The sequence below is a fragment of the Hypanus sabinus genome, chromosome 9, assembly GCF_030144855.1.
Source record: "Hypanus sabinus isolate sHypSab1 chromosome 9, sHypSab1.hap1, whole genome shotgun sequence".
Classification (NCBI taxonomy): Eukaryota; Metazoa; Chordata; class Chondrichthyes; order Myliobatiformes; family Dasyatidae; genus Hypanus; species Hypanus sabinus.
Window position 1 is genome coordinate 159321180 of NC_082714.1, and position 25339 is coordinate 159346518.

Here is a 25339-nt window from a genome sequence, read left to right on the forward strand (position 1 = left end):
CTGGTGGTCCTGGCATGGATGCTGTATGCTTCCTCCCTGATGAAAACTACCTCATTTTTTGCTCTCATTTTGCAACCCTTAATTACTTTCTAATTTCTTTTTGTAACTGATGGATTTTTATGCACTGCACCATACTGCTGCCACAAAACAACACATCCCATGACATGTGTCAGTGATAATAAACTTGATTCTGATTCTGATTGAGACTTTATACCACTGGCAGAGCACCAGGATTGAGAACTAGTAACTAACCAAAACTCTCAAGATATCTTTGCCACAACTCCATGTCTGGCTACTCCTGTGACTTCTGACTCCGTGTTGCCCATGTCCCAATAACTTCAGTTCACTGACTGGTTCTTAGTTTGGCTTTTCCCCCTCAGAAATTGCTTGGCCCGTTACTTCTCCCTGTCCGTCTGAAATCTGAACACAGCATGAACATCACTTCACTTTTTGCATAGCTTATTTTTTTTAAAAATGGTTTTTTTTGTATCTGTCCTTTTTGTAATTTAAAGTAATATTTTGGCTTGCACTGTACTGCTTGCCCTAAAACAATAAGTTTCGTGATATATGTCAGTGATAATAAAGCTGATTCTGAACTTTTCACACACACAGGGAAGCCGGTAACTGAATTCAGCCAGAGGCAGGACTAGTAACAACATTGAAAAGGTACCTGTACAGGTGTTTGAATGACATAGAGAGATAGGGGATTGAGATAGGCAAATGGACCCAATATAGATAGTTATGATGCTTGGCATAGACGTCTAAGAGCCTGTTTTTTGGGTTTTTTTTTTGTTATTTTTGAGTCTATAATTTGTATTGTTTCCAGTTGGAAGTGTAGAACTTGAGGGTCAACCCCAGTGTATCCTCTGGGTTCTGCTTGGGTACGTCACTGACGTTGCCAACGCAATCTCGTTGCCATGGAGGTGGCGCGTTGGTCCCGTCTGGCGCTGATACGGCGCCACGCCCCGCCCCGCCCCTGCATGGTGACGGTGGGAAACCCGTTTACTGCTGCCGCTGGCGGACTGGACGGAACCGGCGCCATTTTGTTGTCGCTTCTTGGTTGTCGAGGCCGCTTCATGTGTCTGTGACAGGGAGGGAAAAATCTATTTACACTCGCGCGCACAGCACAACATTTGTCTCATTTAAACAAGAAATATTTTCTCCGTCCTGTTAAACAGCTTCTTTGCCTCGCAGATTCGTTTTTATTACAAAATAATACATTTAAAAGTCGCGAGCGGGGCCTAAGGGCGGAAGACGATCCGGAGTAGCAAGGCCTGAAGTCGACATATTGAGTAAAGAATCGCAGTGAGGCCAAGGAGAGAGAGAAAGGACTTCTGGATTCGCCGTAGTCAATAACTTTTAAATTTTAAGGTAAATATCGTTCCTTTTCCTGCTCCCGCACGCATCTTTTTAAAATCGTTGACCTTCGCCTGAGGCCGCGTGTTGTGGTAACGGCGCTGAACAGGCCCAGCCTCGAGGAAATGACATGTTAATTATTTTTATTCTTTTAAAAGAAGAGGGCGTTAAATCTCCATCCTCTAGATTTAAACCACAAGCCCATGGAGTCTCACAGCGACGATTTTTCTTTTTAGCGAGTTTTTTTAAATTCTCTTTGCTACCGTCGAAGTTAAGCCCGGGGTGGGAGTTCGCTACGTTTCGCAATAAGCTGTTTATTACCCTTAAATGAGTTAAATCTTCAGTTTTCGGTTTCCCCAAGTTTAAAATCCCATGAGGTGTTCAACTCATTTTCCTAGCAGATTTAAGTACTGTGTTAATTCATACTCTTTTTAAAACTTATTGGCTAAATCCATTTTGGATGCCACATAAATACTTTAATGCACGAAATTATTGGGTTGTGTAACCTTGTTCGAAATAGAGGTGGAGTTGTAATTATTGTAAAATAAGGAAGTCGAACTTATTAAGAAGGGAAGTAGGCTCTATGCAGTGATAGGTTTATTTGTGTGATGGCACATGATTTGAAGATCTGATTATCAGTTTTGAGTGGAGAATTTTTAGCTTCCCCTTTCTTGAACAGGGTTCTTGGGGACATGGGTTGCAGTGGTGTAAAGGTTATTACTAAATAATGTTAAGGAAAATATGTAAGTTTTAAAAGATAATTTAAACAACTTCAAGTCTTCATGCGTGATAGTTGGTTGGAAAAGTTCTCACCTAATTTAAGTGTAGAGTTTAAAATAGTAAGTTCAGGTCTTCCTAACTATCCAACTATTGAAGATTGACTGCTGTTTGGTATGAGTTACTGATTTGAGGTTGCACATACTTTCATTATTCTATGTGGAGAGCAACAAGCAATTTCATATATCATTTGTATGTTCTCAAGTTACACATCAGTTCCAAGGTGCCTTAAAATAGACACGGTTCTACGTGTCTGCGTTCATGTTGTCACAATATTCAGTTAATTGTAGGTGTACACTGTAAGTTCTGAGCTTTTTTGGTTCCCTTAAATTTTAGCTGCCTTGTGTGAATGGTTTATTTTGACCATTGAAAGTATTTAAATGGGTATTGATTAACCATTCAAACCCTATTTGCTCTTAAACAGTAAAAATACTGGTTGAGGCATGAATATTTTGAAAACAGTTTACTATTTTTAGGTGATTAAATTTGAATAGCTTGTTTACTTTCAAACCTTCTGTAGGCTAAAGTAATATGAGAGAAGACAGTTCTATTTTGCTAACATCAACTTGTTATTAGTATTTTTCCCATCTCATGCCCTTTGACTCAGATGACTGTAGATGGGCCATTCCCACCTCTGAAGATCAGGTGTAGAAGCCATCCAAATCTGTCTTTCAACAGTTTATTTCAAGAGAACATAGATTCCCCACAAGAACAAAGCTGGAGCTTGTTTCTAATAAAGTTTCTTTCATGCACTTTTTGTCAAAGATACTGCATCAAGGGATAGTTCCTCAAGCCTGTTCTATCTTGCCCTCAGGTGAAGGAATTTAGCTCAGCTTTTGCCTCATTTCTCCTGACATGACTACTCAGTGTTTAATGGTGTTGAATCCTCATCACCATTCATATCAGTGCCCTTAAATCTGCATCTAGATTTAATCCTGATGTAACTAATTATGCCCTCTTGTTGCACATCCTTCCTCTGGGCATATTTTTCAAAAATCTTCACTATTAAATGCTTTTAAAAATCTAGGAAAATTCATTTATTTAAGTCAACAGGTTGCAATAAATGATAGAAGTATTTGATATTTACCATTTTAATTATGCTATTATTCTGATACTTCAGCAGTTTAGTTTCTTTTCAAAGGTTTGCTGCTGGTTAGATTCCTGGGGCTGGGTCTCACTATGAATCCACACCGATGCAGTCTGTCAACCCTTTTGAAAAGACACTGCATTCTTTTAAATTATTTTTCATTGAAAACTTGCTTTATCCTTCACTATGACACTTGCTATTATAAAATATAATTTGATCTTTTCTCCAATCCTTGTCTTTTCTGCATGTTATGCTTATTCACTTGCAGTGCTTACATTTCATTGCAGTTTTGCTGGTATCTCAGTTTATACAAAACTCAATTTCTGCATTGTACATTGATTCTAGACAACTGAAAGTTTTGCATGTTGCATTCCCATTATCTTACTCCTCCATCTCTTCCCTCTCAACCTGTTAAAAATGATTAGTGTTGCTCTCAATTCCATACCCTTCAATTTTGTCCTGTACTACTTTAAATACATACTAGAAGCTAATGAGAACACCTCCAGATCTAATATACATATCTTGGAAATAATTCCACTTTATACTGAATTCAAAGTTCTAAAAACTATTTGGATTCTCTTCAAGTCCCTTCTTAAAAAAATTAATGACACTTCTGAATTACTTTTATAAGCTTTAATAGATCATGACGACACACTTTACAATTTTGCTCCATTTTGGTACTACAGGATGAAAGCCATCAGATTTTGTAGTTTTTACTTGTCTTTTAATTTTTTCTTGTACCATGTGTGCTTTAACTTTTTTCTGTAATTAGATGATTATGTTTGCTCTTTCCTTTGGCTTGACTTTAAGACGGCTTTAATTTTGCTCTCTCTACCATGAAATATGTTGCATATGTCAGCTATTTCTATATTGTTGATTGCTAATGTTCATGTATCTCTCTTTAATGGCCCCATGTTCCTCTTTTCTATCAACACACACAAAATGCTGGTGGAACACAGCAGGCCAGAAGATGACAGAGGATGCTGCCTGGCCTGCTGTGTTCCACCAGCATTTTGTGTGTTGTTTGAATTTCCAGCATCTGCAGATTTCCTTGTGTTCCTCTTTTGTATACTCGACTAACAGTTTTTCTTTGAGATCATTTGCTAGTTTGGTTAAAAATTCCTCTTGGGCAACCCTCTACCCTAAAAATCCTCCCTGCTGGATTTTTGCTTTTTCTTAAATTGGAAATTAATTGAATACAGCTTCTAATCTCACTAGTTAACCCATTACTACACAATTGTCACCATAATCTTATGGGGATGTACTGGTTTTGAATCGTACCAAGAACAATGTTACCGTTGTTGCTCCTGCTAAATATGTGCTCATGCTAATAGGCTTTTCTTTTTGATAGATTTTGGGTAAATTAACAAACTTGTCAGATGGAAAAGCTAACCAAATAGATCCATTAAATTGGTCAGGTAAAATTTACTTTTATTTCTGTTTGTAATTTTTGACTGGATTGAGGCTGACTAATTCTGGACACAATTTTGAGAAACAGACCCAAAAAATCATTGTGTTTGAGGAAAATAATTTGTGAACTATAACTTTCCATTTTTCTGTCTTCAGAAATTAGTTGTCTCATCCGTGATGCGAACAGTCTGATGTCTTTGAAGAATATTTAACAAGGCACAAGTGCTTTATCAGCATATTTGGACAAATTCTAATAGTAGGATTGTCTCATTTCATATTGAAGTTTGAATGCTTGTAAGGTGTAGTTTATTTGTACAGTGCAACATGACGTTGAAGTTCCCTGGTGTCACTTTTTATCCATGATGTCTTAAATGAGTTGATTGTGCTAATTGGAACTTTTGTGGTGGGGATGAGGGAGGGAGTGGTTTTATTGCTGCATTCAGTATTTGAACTTTTCCAGAACAAGGAAGTTGTTGTGAGTTAGATCCATCACTCTTTGGGTTTAATGATCCAGTATTAATGACCAATGAGAGTGAAATGTCAGTATAATTTACTCTGAATGTCAGCACATGCATTGAAAGAAACACAATTGTATGATTTGGATTTTAAAAGACTGACAATGAACATTACATTGGGCAATATAAGCATATAAAAGTATAAATCACATAAATTAAATAGTCTAGGATGGAATTCAACTGCTGTCTCTAGGGAATGCACATAATAGATGATTGCTCCCAAAGTTGTGGAATTAGAATTTGAATAGATGGTACCTGCCTTGTTCAAAAGTCCTATGCAGTTTATAATGGAATTTAATTTAATGGAGAGTGGGTTTTCCAGTACCACTTGCCAAAGAAAGCTTAATTCGAAGAGTAGACTCTTAATACCATGAGTTACATTGGAAAATGTGATGGTATATATTTTGTTAAAATTTCATTAAGGATTGTTCATTATGCATGTAGACCCATCATTTATCTCAGGATATCATTATGAAACAGTTCCTTTTGTTTGAAAAGATCGGTGCTGTAAAGGTACCTGGTCCAGCATTGGTGATTTTGTTTTCCTGTTTTAGAAGGCAGAATTTTCAGTATTTAAATTTCACAGAGGACTATGTTTCCTTACTATTGTACATTGATCTCTTTTTGTGTTTTTTTTGGGAAAGTATCAAATGGCAAAGTAGAACAAGCATTCTACACATTAATCATTAAATGAAAGAATTGGAGGTTGAATAACCATTTAAAGGATTTCATGTTAATAAGATTGCGATTATTTTTATTTCAGGTTAAAGTCGGCCTGAGACAAATTACATGAAATGGGCATTTTCTCATTTAATTTTAATAATAAAAAGTAGCCACTAAAATTTCAGTGCAAATACAACTTTTGCCACAGTCCTTTAAACAGTGCTTGTTACCATCAGTGAAACATGAGTATACAACCAGGGTAAGTGGCCAATTCAACATCACATAACAAATGTAACATCTAACTTCATAACCTGAAGAAAGCTTGCGTATTAAATTTTCACTATGATTTATAGCTTCAATACATTTTTTCACGCTTGGTGAGGATATAATGCTGTTGGTCCTGACTTTACAGCAAAGCCTAAGCTTGCCTGAATGCATCACAATGCATTATGAAAAGAAATTTAAACAAAAAATAGTTAGATTTTTGCAGAAATTTTAGTCGCATTTAGTGTGGTGTTGAATGTGCTCTGGGAAACTTTGTTTTAGCGGATTTAAAATACTACTGTCCCTCAACTTAGAATTTAAAGCAAAACCAGCAGATGTCATAGAGGCATAGAAAAGTTACAGCACAGAAACGGCCCCTTCTAGTCCATGCCAAAAGCATTTAAACTGCCTACTCCTGTTGATCTGCCCTCCATACCCTTACCATCCATGTGTTCTGTCTAACCTTCTCTTAAACATTGAAGTCAAGCTTGCATGCACCACTTGCGCTGGCAGTTCAATTTGCACTCTCACGATCCTCTTGAGTGACGAAGTTTCCTCTCATGTTTGCCTTTACAAGGCTGTAAAAATAGATTTTTAAAAATTCTTTAGTAATCCACTGTTCTCAGTGAAAAGATCATTGTATCCATCTTAGGTTAATACAGTTCAATAAAAGTAGCTGCCATTGATATAATGCTTTACATGTCATTGTAGCAGCTAATTTCCACAGAGCAAGTTCCCACAAATGATAATTCCTACTAATAACTGGAGATATTTAGCAGCACACAGCATTTATTGCGAGAGGAAGTTTTAAAATTTTGGATGACTGGCACTTTGCCTTTTATTGGTAAAGTGTTTTAGTGATCATTGTATTATAAATGTTACCAGCATGGAGGGTTAGTTTCTTCAGATTTTAAAATTGTAGCATGGAATCCTACACTGTACTTCAGGGAGATGATGGAACCCTGTACAAAACTTGGTATCATTAACACAATATCACTCGTATCAATGTTCCATTGGAGTGTCAGCATAGATCTTTGTGTGCAAGTCCCTGGAGTGGTATTTGAGCCCCACACCTTCAACTCAGGTGAGGATGCTACCCACTGGGCCGCAGCTTACACGATGTAAATTCAATTATATTTACTTAAACTTTTCCTGACATTGTTTAAAAAGTAATTTAACTTAAAACTATATATGGCTTAGAATGTTCTCATATCACTGAACGTGCCTGCATTCTTGTGCCATGTGTGATGTTTTTATTTGTGACTTTTACAGTTATTATCTGAAAGCTGCTTCTCCTGAGATCCTAAGGACACCATTGGAATCATCTGTGTAGACTGGATACTTATTAAACCATTCATCTAAAGTTTTAATTACAATCTGTATTGAATTTGCATTTTATAAATAACTGTGGTGTTTTCAGTCTTTTTCCCCAAATTTAATTATCTCAGTTTACCATTTTGGGGGTGGGAGTGTGGGGAGGCATGTGGTGGAGGTAGTGTGCAGTATGTATTTGCAGAATCTTCAGATCAGTAAGTGCTGCTGCTAAGTTTGAAGTTCAGCCAATTGCTCATTTAATCATGTTCCAAGTTCAAAATAAATTTATTATCAAAAGTATAGCAAAACTTGAGATTCGTTTTATTAACAAAAAGTAAATTTGCTATTTATTCTGAGACAGATATATCCTCTTTTTTTAATACAATTGAATGGGAAAAGGGTTTGTAATTCATGCATCCCTTTTATCTCTTACCAACAATTATTCATAATTTTAGGGAAAAATTATGAGCAGTTAACAAAAATTGGTTAGAATTTGGAAATGAAGCAAAATGCACAAGTATTGTTTAGTAATTTCTACTATAGCCTTCCAGTGGTTGCCGTGATTTTATTTGGTTCAAAATTGCTTCCAAATTCTTAATTGTTTCTGCTTTTCTTTGTATGTTTTTCAGGTGGCAGTCAGGAAACATGGCAGATGACTTGGATATTGAAGCAATGTTGGAGGCACCATACAGAAAGGAGGTGAGGAACATTGGCACCCACACAGGTCATAACTACACAGCAACATAGCACCATTTATGAAACTACTGCTGTGCTATACTCATTGAATATCACAGTTCCATAACCCTTTCATTTTAATATTTACTGCATATAGAATACAGATGTTTCACTACATTTAAGTAAAGTTTTTCTTTACTGTTGAGCTGGTTCTGCAACTAGAAATGAGATCTTTTTTTTGCAGTAGTTTCGATTAGAGTGATGAATAAATGCCCATCTATCTCTTTTTGTAGACTTGCCTAGTGATATCACATCTCTACTACCATGAATACAGCTTTGATTCCAGTCTGAACTATCAAACAATAAGGTAGTAATTGCGTGAAGTATCGCTGTTCTGTGGTACCCTGGGTAAAAACCCAAAGCCCAAGAAAAGATGGCCTATTCTTTGGTATAGCAACAAGGTGAAAGTATGGTTTTAAACAGTAAACGTATTGCATTGTAGTATCAAAGAGTAGATGAATTGTAAACAACAACAAAAAATCCATTATTTAGAGCTTTTAGAAGACAAACTAATATTCTGCATGCAAAAGTTTCACAGAGCCTAAACGTAAACTATATTGATCTGTTAAATTTTACTTTCACTGTATGTAATGCATTTATACTATTGATAGAATAAAGTTCTACAAAGAAACAAGGCCCTGTTTACACAGAGAAATCAAGATTCATGATTGAAAGCTACAAGTGACTGGTTTTGCAGTCTCATGCAGGCTGGGCTTAGGATGTTCAAGTGGTGGGCCTCTGAGTAACTGCAGTTACTTGTTATTTGAAGTAGTTGATCTAGTATGTGAATTCAGTTAATTGTCCAGAAGACATACGCTTATGTGTTTGTTCCAAATTATTTTGGCGTTCCCGACATCTAATCACTCCATTTCTACATTGAAACTCTCTGGAGATCAGCTGTTGAGTTTTGAATAACATGCAGAGACATGGAGGATTTATCCCTAACGCAAACAAAGCAGAATGTAGTTAAACTACAATTTTACATCATTAATTTTAATTAAACCTTTAATAAATCAGTAAATTAATCGAATTGTTATGCAGTCTCTGCTCTGGTTATTAGGGCAGGGAACATAATGACAAAAATACACATTATGGCAGCCAGGCTCTTTGTTGCCTGTTCATTTTGTAGATTTTAAATTACAGCCTGTGAAAGTCTACAAAAATTAGCTCTAACTTGAGACTTGAAGGTAAATTTTAGGCATTCTTTGTGAGAAGGTAGTGCGTTTGTATCAACCGATTGGTATTTTGTTGAATGAAACAGGATAAATGTAGATGCACATGAGAAGTGTATCTGGAACAGACTCTACAAACTGCAGAACAATTCAAAACGTCTTTCATCTGTTCTAACACAACATTTTGTTTTGACTAGCTCAAGGCTTGACGGTCCTTCTGCAAATTGATAACTTTGCTATGTAGTATACTTTTTATGTTGCACGACACAGGCACAGTGGTGAGGGAGGAACCTTTCTAAATCTAAAATTAAAATGTTCTGCCCATTTACTTTGTTTTGCTGTAAGCATCTGAGTAAATTTTTTTTTAGTACAGTCATTAAAATACATGCTTCCAGTGGAGCATGTATTATTTTAGTGAACTATTCAATTTTGTGAATGTTTTTCAGGGGCTGGGGAGGTTGGCTTCTGAAAGTATATTTTGCATATGATCACACTATGCCAAATATTAATGTTACCTTTAAAAAAAGTGGCAGATTATATCGTAAGCATTCAATTAAAATTACTACAAAATTTACAGTTTTTACCTGGAGCAACTGATGCCTGAGGAACATGTATTGGGACTGCAGATAATTTAAAAAAAACACTTTCATATTGGTATTTATTGGGGAAAATTTGCTTTGTATTTATTAGTAAATCTTTATTGTGCACATGACTAAAAACATACATTTATACACCTCAAAGAGTTATGTTTCTGTTAATGCATGTGAACTTCGTGCTTTTATAGGAGCTTTTATATTTTAAAAAGCGCTAGTATTGGGGGGGGGGGGGAATAATGTGATACGTCAAGCTTTGCCGCTGCAAAATAGTTGGATTGTGTTTGAATAGTGTTTCTTTCACTTTACCTGGTTTAATATGAATAATATTCCCTGTGTAAACAGGACCACATTTAGGGAATGATTAGGCTGAACTGCTGGATTATTGAAGACTTCAGATTTCTTGGGAATCGACATTACTAAGAGGTGTGATTCCCTGTTTGCTTCAGGGCGAGATGTGTGAGAGAGGTGACTTCAAGCTCTTACAGTCGCACCCTTCCAGCACAAATGGGCGAAGACGTGAGGAACAGGATTGATCGCAGGAACTCAACTGTGGCTCTCTGCTAACACAGCCACACATGTCTTAGGCATACTTGTAGCACTGGTACTGATCGATGTGTCAGTAGCAGCAAGATTTTCTTGTCTTCCTACCTTCCTAAATTCCTAATTTGTAAATTATGTAATTAATAAAATCTAATGTCGATAGAAGGGTCCATTTCAAAGAAACTTTAGAGTTTCTTGGAAGTAATAATTTTTTAAATGATTATGTTCTATATTTTCTTATTCCCTCTTCCCATCCCCTCACGACTTGCAAAATGTTTCCCCTTCGTCATTCTGATGTTCTTCTGTCGACCTGCCTAGGACGAGAACAAATCGAGCAAAGCCAATGGACAAGAGGAACGTAGTAAAAAGTAAGTGAAGGAGTGCTATCAAAACATTTTAAAATATCAACTATGAAAGTTAGTGCTGTTGTTTTGAAATAGTGGATTTGGTTTAATTGGGCCATCGGTTAATCAGGGTAGCTGCTCATTTGGAACAGCTCTTAAAGAACAAAAACAAATTGAGAAAATAGCTAGGGTTCCATTTGTTTATTTGGGACACGATGCTACTTAATTGGGGCAGGAGATTTTGCCAAACAATTTTTAACCAGTGTCAGTTGCGTGTTTGTGTTTTTTAAAAAAGAAAGTGATTTTTGTCACTAATCGCTTGGGTGAAGTAAATAGTAAGACCATTCAGAACTGTTTTCAAACTGCAGTTTCAAGTATTCAGGCTTGGAGATGCCAGAGTTGATTGAGAGTGAAAGTAAAACTATTTCACTTCTTCCAGTTAGAAACTACGAAGCATTTGAAGGTATTGACAATCATATTGATGAAAATGAAGCTTTTGAGGATGCATCTCAAAAGCAGTGAAGGCAGTCCACTTTCTGTACTGACTTTGTTCGTTTACCGTCAATTAAAAGAACACAGCAACGTACACTGAGTGAATTCCTCTGTAGATAACTATTAAAGAACTAATACATTTTTATAGTACTGTGGTAGTACTCATATTTTCATTTTGATTTGTATTTGATTTAAATATATAATTTATTCAGTTAAGCAGTAGTTTCTTTTTATACATTTTTAACTATTTCCATGAAATTTCAGCTAATTGCGGAAGCTGCTTTAATTAAGCCAAAAAGAACTGTGACCCAATTAACTGGAATCCATTGTACTTTATTAGAGCGGGTGCTGATCAATTTGTATAATTCTGATCTTGTGCTTTAAAGAATTGATGATGTTTGTATTAGTTCCATCAGACCCTTGTAAAACCCTAAGCAAAGATAATGACTTCACCTTGCTGATCACGTAGTAGCAGAGAAATTCATTGATCAGTTTCCCAAGATCATCACTGATCAAATATATCTGGCTGAATGGCTACATAATTATATGTGTGATGAGCAAGTGTAAGGGAAAGACTGTTTACCAGTAGTTCATAAATTCAGAGTTGGTAATGACGGTGATCCATTTCATTATGTATTCCAGCCACAAGCATTTTGGATAATAGGTACTCAACCTGTATTTTGTGCCTGCATATCTGCCTTCCACTTCCTTAAAGCAAAAATCACAAATATTATGTGGAACCCAGTGACTCATTATCAGCACAGATCAGTAATGGGCACAAAAAACAATGTTAGAAATGATGAGCAGGTCAGGTAGCATGTGTAGAGAGAAAAGTGAGAGAATTTCTTCTTTAGGACTGAATTTATGTTGGGTAGATAGAAAAGAAGGGAATGTCTGCAATAGGGTGGGGTCCGTGATATGGTGAGGAGTGTCACTGGTCACGTTGGGGAGTTCTACATAGGTGTGAATGAAATCGGAAAGATCTGAAAGGGGGAAGAATATACCCCTGAATGATGGAATTGGAAGGTGCAAGATTAATGGCTAATTATTTCTGCAGCTATTCAGTTTCTAATATAGCGAGTCAGTTGATGACTCTTCCATGAGTTTTGTAGGAGACCAAAGGCAGAGGGCCAGATGGAATGAAAAGTAAAGGGTCAGTCAACAGTTTGATTAAGGTCAACTTTGCACAATGAATGTGGATATTTTGCAGAACTGCTTGCTTTCCCTGGACAATTCTTGAATGGAGGATTCCTGCTTCCACACCAGTAGCTAATGAGGCTGATGTGGGAAATGCTGACCTATCCACATTGCAAGGAGTGGCTGGATGGTATGGGTGATTGTCTTGTGGAAAAACCCTTCCCATTATAGGATTTCATATTCCCAGGAACTATGGGTTTGAGGTTTGTTAGATCACCCTGCTCTTCCCAGGAGTTTGGCATTTCAGGGAAGCTTTTCAGTATAGCTGAGTCTTTTACTTTGCTTGTCTGGTTATTTTCCATTACTGCTCATTAGAGGACTTGTTTCTGGACCCTACAGCATGTAAATGATGTAGCTGGCCCAGCGTAGTCAAATGATAACTTCTGGGAGGGCCCAGGCCATGGTTCACTTATCCTTTCTGTGAATTTGGACTATATTGTGGAAATTGGTCATTAAGTTTTTCCTTCACTTGACCAAGTGTACTGATCAGTTTCACTGCCTTCACTTCCTAGTTTAAAGAAGAGCATGTTGTGAGTTAGTGAATGCGGTACCGTGTGATGTTCTGTAGTACGTAATTTGTCATCGGTGAAAATTGACTTCCATGTGATATGCTATCTGAATTTGCTGTCTTATTCAGTTGTAGGAATATGGTATGCAGAAGTAAAAATTTGCTTTTCGTGTACACTTGTTTGGCTATGAAAACGCTTGATTAAACTTGCTGTCGACTTGTTTTTTATGGGGTTTTAAAAAACCTCCAAAGCATTCAAGACAACAGGTGCCAATTTTGATTGCAATTTAATTTCAGGAAAAAGAAGAGCAGAAGTCGCAGTCACAGCCGTGAAAGGAAGAGAAGTAGAAGCAGAGAGCGTAGACGCAGCAAAGATCGAGAAAGGAGGCGAAGCAGGAGCAGAGAGAGAAAAAGCAGCAAGAGCAGAGACCATCGTCGCAGCCGAAGCAAGGACCGCCGGAGGGTAGAAAGAGGCCGTTACAGGAGTCCTTTGTATGTTCACTTTTTATAATAACCTTGTTCTAAGTAAATGATTTGAAGTCTTGATACTGCATTTCAATCACTTTTCAATTACCAAGCAGAAAGTACTGCAACTTAATTACTAAATGATTTAATTTTAATAGAAATATGAATTTATATTTAGTATTTGATGTGGAAATTCTCCAGTACTTTAAAATAGTGGATTCTTATCCAACAATAGGGTGGGTGGAATTTTATAGATAATTTAGCATTTTGTATCATGGAAATTGCTATTTTAAATAATGAAAGCAAAACAAGAAGTTCATTCTACCTATACCCATATTCTTACAATGTACATTTAAAGTGTAATTTAACATATAATGGGGACTTGGATTTGTCCTACCATTGGCTCTCAAAATAATATTTCATACTATGGCATTATGTTTCGAGAAAATCAGATTTTTGTGCTATATTTTAATTGCTTTGGTCATTAACCACAAAGGAAGCAATGTTGTTAGCTTATTTAAAGAGGTTGTATTGCAATATACATAGAGGGATCCATTACTGGTGTGCTGTGTACCTGAAGCAAACTCTGCAAAAGTGGTTGGGTACTGCAGCAATGAAATGTTAGTGATCTCATTGCTACGTGGTTTGGAGGGATTGTGCAGTGCTGTCTATGGAGTCTGGGCTGAACAATGTAGCACCTCAATATAAAGATGTGTGACTCGGTCTAGCAGTGGTTGCTCTGTGCCTTGACAGAATTCCAGATGTAGTCTCTATCATCACTTCACTTTTAGCATTGTCTTCTTATTTGGCTACATTCCCCACAATAGCAAGTTCTACTGCCAGCAACCATTGTTAAGTTTTAGTTGGTACTATTACAGCATCTGAGATTGTGAGAGCTATGGGGACAAACAAACAGGAATAGGCCGCTTTTGATTTATCAGCCTATCACAAATGGAGCAGCTGTTGCACTCCATTTGCTGGTCAAATTGTCCCTTTGAACCATTAATGTCACTCAAAACCAGTTCTTCCAGATTGTCTTTATACCTCACTTCATTCTGAGGCTGTGCAGCATTAAGACTCATGAGTGCTAGTAGTGAGCAGAGATTCAGGCAGGTTCCTGATACAGAATGGTATGTAGCTGTTGGAGGTTGGAATCCAGTACCAAATGTGCTATAATGTGTTGGTGCTCAAAGGACTATCAGTTTAATTGCACTGGATTTTAACGAACGGGAACAATTTTGGAATCAAGGGTTCATTCCTAAGATTTCTAAACTAGCCTGCAAAACAGCACAGAAGGGATAGCTAATTGGGAACTTAGGACAAGTCAGATGGAGGTATGCATTTTAATCTTTCCCTGCCCTTCGTCCCAACTATTTTTAATATGGTACCAATAAGGGATACATTTTCAGTTTTGAGTAATTTTCTTAAAACTAAGATTATCTTGATTGTTTTTGGAACTGATTTCAGAGATGCCTTCCCTATTGAATTTACAAACAACTCTCCTCCATTCTGATTGATCTGCCCACCTAAAGTTCTGCTCAAGAGTTGACAGCACGTTCCTGTGTTAGCTGCAAGATTGGTATTATAGATAATGCTTGCACAAATAGTAATAGTTTAATCTGACCTCCGTCAAAACAGTAGAATTGCTGATGCTTTAGAAGTGTGTACTTATGTAAATTCTTTCTACCATCTTTACCTGCTTAGTTGGGAGAAGCGACTTATGTAAGTATGTGTAGTGTTTTTTTTCCAAAACCTAAGATTATACTCTGTTTAGACCTTTGGCTCTTTTAATCTTCAGTTTTTGAGAATGGGAAACATGGGATAGCAGCAGCATATTAACTTTGTAAACAGTTAACACATCTAACAAACCTTTCATGCAATAACTTCTATTGAAATCAATATGAAACTCCAAGAATAATATAGCTATAAACCTATAAAGTTCAAATATTAGGGTGCACACTGCATCCCATACTCACATTTTGATAGTAATTAAGGTTCTGTAATTTGTATTTTGCTGTTGTCCAAGAAAGTTTCAAGGATTAGACCCTAAAATGGTGAGGTGCATTTAGATTTTTTTTAAATTCTTCCCTTCCCAGACCAAACAATGGCATTTTGAAATCAACTTGATTCCTAGAAATAGCCCTTAGTTATTTAATCAGTTTCTGGAATGAAACTTATTTTGACATTTTTGCTTTTATTTAATGCCAAATATTTTTTACAAAAGTAGTTCATTTGGATAAATACTTCCAATGCTTGGTGCAGTGTAGATGTGAAGAATTTTAGGTTCATCGGGTAAAAATGAAATTGTTTATAATGTGATTTAAGATTTAATGCAATGGAGGTTATTATCCCAAAATTGCTTTCCCTTGAAGGAGTTTATAGCAATTTGCTATCTTCAAACTTTTAATAACTTCACTGCAAATAATCTCTAGGATACACAGTGATAGAAATAAAGTGAATTTTCATCAGGTTTTGCATCATTTATTTCAACAAACCTGTATCTATCCCATCATTAATTTCTTTTGAGAATGAGTAGGCTGTGGGCATCTTTACCTTTTACTAAATGCTTATCAGTGTTAAATCCCATTTTCAGACATTCAAAAATCTATTTCATAAATTTTTTTTTTGAATCAAGCTTTTTCAGTAAATTTCCTTTGCTCCATTGATTTTCATGCTTCCTTCCTCAAAATATTTGGATTGCATATCATACTTTGCATTTGCATTTCTATTGGTGGCCTTTGCATGTGTGTATGTATCTTACTGAAACGTAACTGCTTTTTGAATGATTTTCACTAGCATCTTTTTGAGTTTTTGTGGAGTTAATCCCAATAACCTATGTTGCTTTATTATTTAAATAAAACAGTTAATTGTATTAGTAATGATAACTATGGTTCTTAAAAACCAGGACTGAGATAGGATTGGGTGATCAGTCCTTGGTGCAAACAGTAGAAGGAAATAAAATCTTTCCACTGATAGCTAAAGTTAGAATTGCTGCATCCATTACAAAGATGATATAACTGTAATCAAACAAGCATTCAAGCTTGTCATTGGTAAACATGCAAGGCTTACTGATGCATCCCAGCCCTATTGAAAGCATTTTGGCTGATATATCTTGTAGCTATAATTGGCTTTGTCTCATTTTTTAATTCTAGTTCTGGTCCAAAATTCAGCAGTGGTAGCAGCAGCAGAGGGAAGATTGGCATGCAACCTGGTATCAAAATAAGGTGTGTTATTGAAGTAACTTGCATTTAACAGGAGCCCTACTTAAAATGAACAAAATGGTCCATTATTGTCTGTAATATAACACACAAAGATGCCCACCAATTTTTTATTTAAAAAAAAACTCCCATTGATGTCTTTAATCAGGCTTTAATGTATTGTCCAGTCAAATGAGTGCTAAAAGTCTTTTTGGGGTTTTTACCACAAAATGTCACAGAATTTGTAGCCACTCATGCTCACCACTGGGCCGCATGAAGAAATCAGTTTACTGATAAGAATTCAATTTAAAAATGAGATTAAATATGACTGAAACCTGACCTGACCACAGCTGCACTCCTGGTTTGAGTGCAAGAATTGTTTCCATACTGAAACCAAAGTGAAGAACTGTGCTGGGTCCAACATGGTGTAAGTTATTAAACAGGGTTCCCAAAGTAAGTGTGGGAAATCTGCGTCTTAGTACACCATCGTTGTCTGCATAAAGCATCCATTATTTGTATATACTCCGTTGAAAAAAAAAGCCGCTAACAGCATATTTTGGAATTCTATTTTTTTTGCGTAGGAATAGACCATGCTGAAAGTCTGTTGTCAACTAAAATAGCATACATACAATTAGAGGAATAACTACTGATTTTTTTAGGCTAAATGCGGACCAGTCATTAGGTAGTTTGTTAACCAAATGAACAATGGAATATATAGCAATGGCAGACGCTATTATTACCCAGCTTGTCCCATTGTCTGTAAAAAAAATAAGTGTTGAATTATCTTTGCACCTTTATCTTTTATCAATTAAATGCCAGTTTTATGTGTACAAATATTTTAATATAGAATTGAAATGCTGAAGCCTCTTACATAAGTGTAGTGTGTTACCTATAAAATTGACAATGAAAATTATTTCACATTGTGTAGCATGTAGCCCCAAGAAAATTTAATTTCAATGATCTAGTGATAAATTTTACATATACAAATGTGAATGTTAGTTGTACTATGTGATAGTGTAAAGTACACTGCAGTAATGTACCTGTGCTGAAATTGTCATTGTGTGTTTAAATCTAGTGGGCATTTCAATAGTTTTGTTTCCCAAAGCAATTAAACCAGTTTTTAAAGGATGGATCTGTTGCTTTCCAAAGATGCATATTAATTCTTGTATTCCTTTCCAATTTTGAAGTCGAAGGCGCTCTCGAAGCAGAAGCCCTCATAAGAAGGATAAAAGTCCAGTAAGGTAATGCTTCATTAATATAATTTGGATCAGTTGCAGTGTAAAAATAGAGAAGCGGGAATCTAGCAGACATTTCAACTTTTTTGTTTATCAAAGCAATTAAACCACATGCTCAGAATGCTCTGCATTCAGTGCTATCACAGTTGATCCACTGTTTCAAAAATTCTTTGCTCTAGTTAGGACATCTAACGTCCAATATAGGGATAATTAATAATGTGTAGTTTCTCCATTCTGATTTTCTTTTAAAAGAACAGTTATACGTCCCACAACTAAGCATCTGGAAGACTTGTAGATGTTGGTTTTCATTTGAGTTTTGTTCAGCTTGTCTTTGTTAGCAACAGATATGCCAACAGATAATTATTAAACAGTTGCTGTGAAAGTTAAGGTGCAAGATCTTGTATTTGATTAATTTTGCTTTTGTAGTGTTTATTAAGTATAAATTTAGTTTGTAATATTGTTAACTATTAATCACAGAGAGCCAATTGATAACATTTCACCTGAAGAACGAGATGCCCGCACAGTCTTTTGTATGCAGCTAGCAGCACGAATTCGACCCAGAGACTTGGAGGAATTCTTTTCTTCTGTAGGAAAGGTAGGAATGATTTCTTTTAATAGTTTTTCAGTTGATTTTTTTAATGTAATCTTACTAAAACCACATAGGCCTATGTCAGACATCAGTTTTCTTTTTAACTACAGCTGCTTTTTATTTGCAGTATATGGAATTTCGTTATTTGTGAAAATTATACATATGTATAGTTCTGTTACTCTGATTTATCTAAAAATGGGTTTTAAAAGTGTAAAATTAAAAATGATACATGAGTGCAGAACATAAAGGCAGAGGTGGATCATTATGTATTGCAATGCACTGCCTCAGCAAAACAACAAATTCCACGGCAAATGACAGTGATAGTAAACCTGATTCAGATTCTGGCTACAAAATAAGGATGTAGTTATTTAAAACTGAGATGTGCAGAAACCTGTTCAATGGACTGCATATCTTTGGAATTCTCAATTGCAAAGCCTGGTAGAAACTAACTCATTCTTCGAGTTTAGTTATTATTCAACCATACATGGATATAGCCAAATGAAACTGTTCCTTGGGGGCACATTAGCAACAGTGCATATGGCTATGGTTTCTGAAAAAACAGTCTCAAGAGAAAAGCAATAGCCCAAGTGTAAGTTCTCCTGGCACAGCTTGTTCTCCTACCAAGCAAATAACGGAGGGCAGCAGTGACGGGAGGGTCCAGCCCCCAACCCCACAGCCTCCTCCGGTGACGGTAACAGATGGGTCAGAGGCACAATAACTGAGGCAGTGGTCTTGCAAATGACCGGTATTCTAGGTTAATAACTTCTGATAGGGTCTTGCAATCAAAATAAAGATGTCATAGCCAGTCACTTGCACCTTTTTTTTTCTTGGACTGCACATCATCATTACACAAATCCAGGCAACAGCACAACAGTATGCATTATGTCCACTGTTATTGAGCATTTGGGTAAACCTGTAATGCTTGATGTTCTTAGTATCCAGCATTGTTGTATGATTGTAAAGAAAAGCAACAAAGGCACCTTTGATTGGACCTGGAATGGCTGCTACCTCCAAGCATGCAGCCATCTTAACAGAGGCTAACGTGGCAATAGGTGAATATGTGAAAGATTGAATAATTGAGACCCATGGGTAAAGTGCACAGAGCAGGAGTTAAAGCCAGTATAGATCAGTCAAGATCATATTGAATGGTTGAACTGACTTGATGGGCTTGGTTGCCTGCTCCTTTCTTGTGTTTTGAGAGAACCTGAACTGAGAGCTGGGCTCTTCTGCTTATTTACCTGACTTATTGACCTTCCTCAGATTGGTCAAGGATATCTTGAGGACTTAATAGAATGCATCTGTGATGGCTTTCTTGAGCAGCATGTTAGTGAACCTACAAGGGAAAATACTATCTTAGATCTAGACCTGTGCAATGAGACAGGTAAGATTAATAATCTTGTAGGCAGGGATCCTCTTGGAAGTCGCCAAGAGTAGTGGGAGACTGGAGGATTGGGAAAACTTTGAAAAGCAGCAGAGTACAACTAAACAAGAAATAAGGAAAGAGAAGATAAGAGTGTGGAAGTAAATTAGTGCAAAATATAAAAACAGATAGCAGAAGTTTTCATAAATACATAAAGCGGAAGAGGGTGGCTAAAGTCATCATGGGTCCCTTGGAAGATGAGAAGGGGAAATTGATAAGGAAATGGCTGAGGCATTGAACGACTATTTTGTGTTGGTCTTCATGGTGGAGGATGTGTCTAATGTGCCAAAGAAGGATGCTATGGACGAAATGGGAGGTGAGGACCTCGATAAAATCACTGTCACTAAAGATAGTGATGAGCAAACTAGAAGGCCTGAAGGTAAATAAGTCCCCTGGTTCTGATGGGATGCATCCCAGGGTGCTGAAGGAATCGGTGGAGGCTATAGTAGACGCATTGGTAATCATTTATCAAAACTCTCTAGACTCTGGGCAGGTTGGGGCAGATTTGAAGACAGCAAGTGTCACACCACTTTTTAAAAAAGGATGTAGGCAAAAGATAGGCAACTATAGGCTAGTTAGCTTAACATCTGCATTCGAGAAACTGTCATTAAAGAAGATATACCGAAACATTCAGAAAGGAGTGGTTCCATTAGACAGACGTAGCATGGATTCAGAATGGGCAGGTCCTGTTTGACAAACTTACTGGAGTTCTTTGAGGGCATAATGAGTGCAGTGGATAGAGGGGAATGTGGATTGAGGGCAGTGACAGGTGGAAGTCCTATACTTAAATTTTCCAGAAGGCGTTCGATATGCTGCCGCACGAGAGACTTATAAAAATACGATGCATGGATAGTGGATTGGTTAACTGATAGAAGGCAGGTATAATTTCTCCAGTTGGCAGTCAGTGGTGAGTGGGGTGCTGCAGGGGTCGGTGCTGGGCCTGCAGCTGTTTACCATTTACATTGATGATTTGGAAGAGGGACTGAGTGTGGTGTAGCAAAGTTTGCTGATGATGCTAAACTGAGTGGAAAAGCAAATTGTACAGAGGATATGGAGGGTCTGCAGAGGGATATAGATAGGTTAAGTGAGTGGGCAGAGGTCTGACAGATGGAACACAATGTTGGTAATTGCAAGATCATCCACTTTGGAAGGAATAATAGAAGAGCAGATTGTTATTTAAATGGTGAAAGATTGCTGCATGCTGTTGTGCAGAGGGACTTGGGAGTGCTTGTGCATGTATCACAAAAAGTTGGCTTGCGGGTACAACAGGTTATTAAGGAAAACAGAATGTTGGCCTTCATTGCTAGCGGGATTGAATTCAAGAGCAGGAAGGTCATGCTGCAACTATACAGTGTACTGCTGAGGCCGCATCTGGAATACTGTGTGCAGTTCTGGTCTATATTGGCTTTGGAGGTAGTGCAGAGGAGGTTCACTAGTTTGATTCCGGGGATGAAGGGGTTAACCTATGAGGCGAGATTGGGTTGCCTGGGACTATACTCTCTAGTATTCAGAAGAATGAGAGGGGACCTTATAGAAACATACAACATTTTGAAAGGGAAAGATAAGATAGAAGTAGGAAAGTTGTTTCCATTGGTAGGTGAGATTAGAACTAGGGGACATTGCCTCAAGATTCAGGGGAGAAGATTTAGGACGGAGATGAGGAGAAACTGTTCTTCCCAGAGAGTGTTGAATCTGTGGAATTCTCTGCCCAGGGAAGCAGTTGAGGCTTCTTCACTAAATAATATATGAAACATTTATGTAGGTTTTTACATAGTAAGGGAATTAGGTTTATGGGGGAAAGGCAGGTAGATGGAACTGAGTTTACAGACAGATCAGCCTTGATCTTATTGAATGGCAGGGCAGGCTCGATGGGCCGGATGGCCTACTCCTGCTCCTATTTCTTTTGTTTTTATTTTACGTAATGACAACTGCAACTGATAGATGAAAAGACCTTTTTTTATATTGAGTTTCTATTAGAAATCACACCTTCGATTTTTCAAGATGGCACAGAACAGACCTTTCAGCCCACTGAGTCTATACCAACTATCAACCCACCCAGCTACACTATCTGTATACAAAATGGCAGTTTACACTGGCCAATTAACCCAAAGAAACATTGGCTTGCAGAGGAAACCTGCGGAGTTACAGGGACAATGTGCAAACTCCACTTGAACACTACCTAGGACCAGGATTGAAACTGCTACTGTTTCACTCTGTAGTCATTGCACCTTAATCCTTGAGGATGAAATATGTTTGAGCCGTTGAGCTAAAGACCAGCTACCTGTTGTAGATGAAGATATTTTTAAAAGTTTTGTTGCTAGTTTAACACATGCCTTGGAATGTTGGCACTGATAAATTGAATTTTTTCCTGTAGGTTCGAGATGTAAGAATGATATCAGATAGGAACTCAAGGCGCTCAAAAGGAATTGCTTACGTGGAGTTTGTCGATGTGAGTTCTGTTCCATTGGCAATAGGTTTGACAGGACAGAAACTGCTTGGTGTGCCAATTATTGTGCAGGCTTCACAGGTGAGAGAAAATTATAGATATAATAAAATGCTCGATCAATATAATACATGCTGTAAGTTCCACTACATTAATTAAATGTGTCTGCACTAATAATTTAATGTCATCCTCTGTCCCAAAGCAATATCCTTAACTATTATACTTTAATCGCAAGCCTGCTGAAATCTACTTAATTGGATAAAATAAGCATGATTTAGTGGCATTCCAATTTGCAAATTGAGTTGAAACTGAAGAATTGGAGGAGTTAAAATGTGAGATCAGTCTTGAGATGTGGATCAAAAGATAATCCTGCGTCGATGTTGCATTCTGCAACCTCAATTAGTCATATTTACTGATCAGTGGTACTTTTGAGCTCTTAAGCTTTTGAGCTCTTAAGATTAGTGCTTAAAACATGAAAAGATCTTTACTCAATTTGTTCAACATCCTCAGCTTCCCCAAACCCTTTCAAAGTACATAAATCTCCTTTGCAGTTAAGGAATCAAAGAAGTAGATAGTACTGAAGAGTCAACCAGGCCTATTTTGTCCTTGCCGGTTACTTTCCTGAATAGCTGAATTGGTGTGCTTTTTATCAGAACCCCTGATACCTGATAATTTCATTATCCACAAAGGTCACATCATTTATGGTAACGTTCCAGTTGTCTCGGTGATTTTTTTATTAATAGAAGTACAATTCTGCAAATAAATGATTTTTATACATTCCTAGCAACACCCAACAAAATGTTGGAGGAACTTGGGTCAGGCTGCATCTATGGAAAAGAGCACAGTCGACATTTCGCTGTACTGTTTTTCCATAGATGCAGCCTGGTCTGAGTTCCTCCAGCATTTTGCGTGCTCCTTGAATTTCCAGCATCTGCAGTTTTTCTCTTGTTTATGCATTCCTATTTTGAGGCCAATTTTTCATTTTTGACAAATTGGATAAATGCAACAAAACAAATGCAAACTGGAAAAAGTGCCTGAACAAAAGCTTGCAGATCAGAAATGAGATTGGTACCTTGAATTTTGTTTCAAACTTCTATCATCTGTAGTGTTTTATTTCCATTTACCATTGGACAGTTTGAAGTCTCATTTCCTCAATTTGAGAGTTAATTCAGATCATTTATGCTTAACAGGCTGAGAAGAACCGAGCTGCAGCCCTTGCTAACAACCTCCAGAAAGGTACTGCAGGACCAATGAGGCTCTATGTAGGATCTTTGCACTTCAATATCACTGAAGAAATGTTGAGAGGAATTTTTGAACCCTTTGGTAGAGTAAGTTTTGCAAAATATTGAATGACTTTATTAAGATTTCAGTGAAATGTAGCTTCATGCTCATTGCTTTTTTTAAAAAAAAACTTGAGTTTCAGTGTTTTGATAATACTTCGTCATATATTCATGACTAAACATCAATTAGGGAAGGGAGAAATCCGGAAAGTATTCATGCAGAGCATAGGATAGGATAAAGGTGATTGAAACTTCCTTTATTCTGGCCTTATAGGAAACTAGATATTTCGAGTTAATTTGATTTATCCGTGGATCATGACTTCTTACTGTTTGAATCTTTAGATTGAAAATATACAACTGATGATGGATAGTGAAACTGGCCGGTCAAAAGGCTATGGATTCATTACGGTAGGTTGATATTTTGGGTGCAAACGTTTATGTTAAGGTTGCATGTAATTCAGCTTTTCTGATTGAGATGTCTCCTGGGTTGGGGGATTTCAGTCCTGGAGAGAGGTTGTATAGCCTGGGTTTGCATTTCCTGGCATGATAGAGGCGGAGAGATGATGTAACGTTTAGAGGTGAGTATAGGATAGTCTTAAGTACTTAAAGTTGTATTATCAAGTGTTTGTCATCAGTGGATTCTGAACCATTTACATAACTGAAAAATAAATTACAACCTTTATATAATGAGTTAAAGGCAATGGAATGAAAATAACCTACTCTGCACCCCTGTAGAAAGAAGTTTGAATTTTTTCCATCGTAGGAATATAAGAACAAAAAACAGGTTTAATGTAAGAGGAACGAGCTTTAAGTAGGTATTTAGAGGCAAATTTTCTTGAAAAAAGTTTTTAAATATTGGCAATATAGCCAGAGCAGGTGATAGCATTTGATAAGGTTGGCCAGTTTGAGACATTTAGACAGGCATTTGACTAGGTGAGGCATTGAAGAATATAGGCAAATAAGATTGGTATAGATAGGTGGAAGTGTTGACATTGGCATACAGTAATGCAAGGCACTTTGTTTTTACAATGATATGCTAACTGGTGTTTGTTTTCTGTCTAGTTTTCTGATGCTGAGTGTGCAAAGAAGGCTCTGGAACAATTGAATGGTTTTGAGCTTGCTGGTAGGCCAATGAAGGTCGGCCATGTTACAGAACGATCTGATTCTTCTAATGCCAGCTCATTTCTAGACAGTGATGAATTGGAAAGGACTGGTATTGACCTTGGAACGACAGGACGTCTACAGCTGATGGCTAGACTGGCAGAAGGTATTTCAGTGAGAACGAGTGGGAAAGACTTAAAGCTCATTCATAGTTTTCATATTGATACTTTATATTTAACTAAACAGGAATACAGTACTACTTATGGACTCAAGTTTGAAATCTCCAGCTTAATAGCATGGCTTTTGTGTTGTTTACTTCTTGCTATTCATTGGATAGTCATTTCTCAACTCAGTGTGTAGAATGGGCACCAGGCCGTGGTTGTAATGCCTAATCTCTTAGTAATCAATTAGTATGCAGCATTGAAAGCATTTTAGAATTTTGCCATGGTGTGGCATAGACCGTTAAGTGTAGTACTGTAAAACTCAGATGTTTCTTGCACACTGTCCCGCTGCTCTCCAGAGATTTCATGGGTTGACAGATATTTTTATTCCTGTATAGCACCTTATTTTGAAAAAGCTAATTAAGGAAGAACATATGGAAAATCTGAGAGACTTCAACCCTAATAGCCCTTTTACTGC

At 37.0% G+C, this 25339-nt stretch overlaps 1 protein-coding gene across 7 annotated transcripts in view; it reads left to right on the forward strand.

Moving 5' to 3' along the window:
- Positions 1-1039: 1039 nt before the first annotated feature.
- LOC132399969 (RNA-binding protein 39-like) overlaps positions 1040-25339 on the forward strand; it is a 39346-nt gene continuing 15046 nt past the window's right edge. Inside the window, exons 1-12 of one of the 7 annotated variants that reach the window (XM_059980963.1) lie at positions 1040-1371; positions 4572-4638; positions 8016-8085; positions 10748-10797; positions 13268-13462; positions 16588-16659; positions 17820-17873; positions 18345-18462; positions 22251-22403; positions 23510-23647; positions 23942-24007; positions 24662-24866. In XM_059980963.1, coding sequence (XP_059836946.1) covers positions 8032-8085; positions 10748-10797; positions 13268-13462; positions 16588-16659; positions 17820-17873; positions 18345-18462; positions 22251-22403; positions 23510-23647; positions 23942-24007; positions 24662-24866 — 1105 coding nt within the window. In that variant the 5' untranslated portion in view covers positions 1040-1371; positions 4572-4638; positions 8016-8031. The other 6 variants (XM_059980964.1, XM_059980962.1, XM_059980961.1 and 3 more) reach the window with 6 other exon arrangements.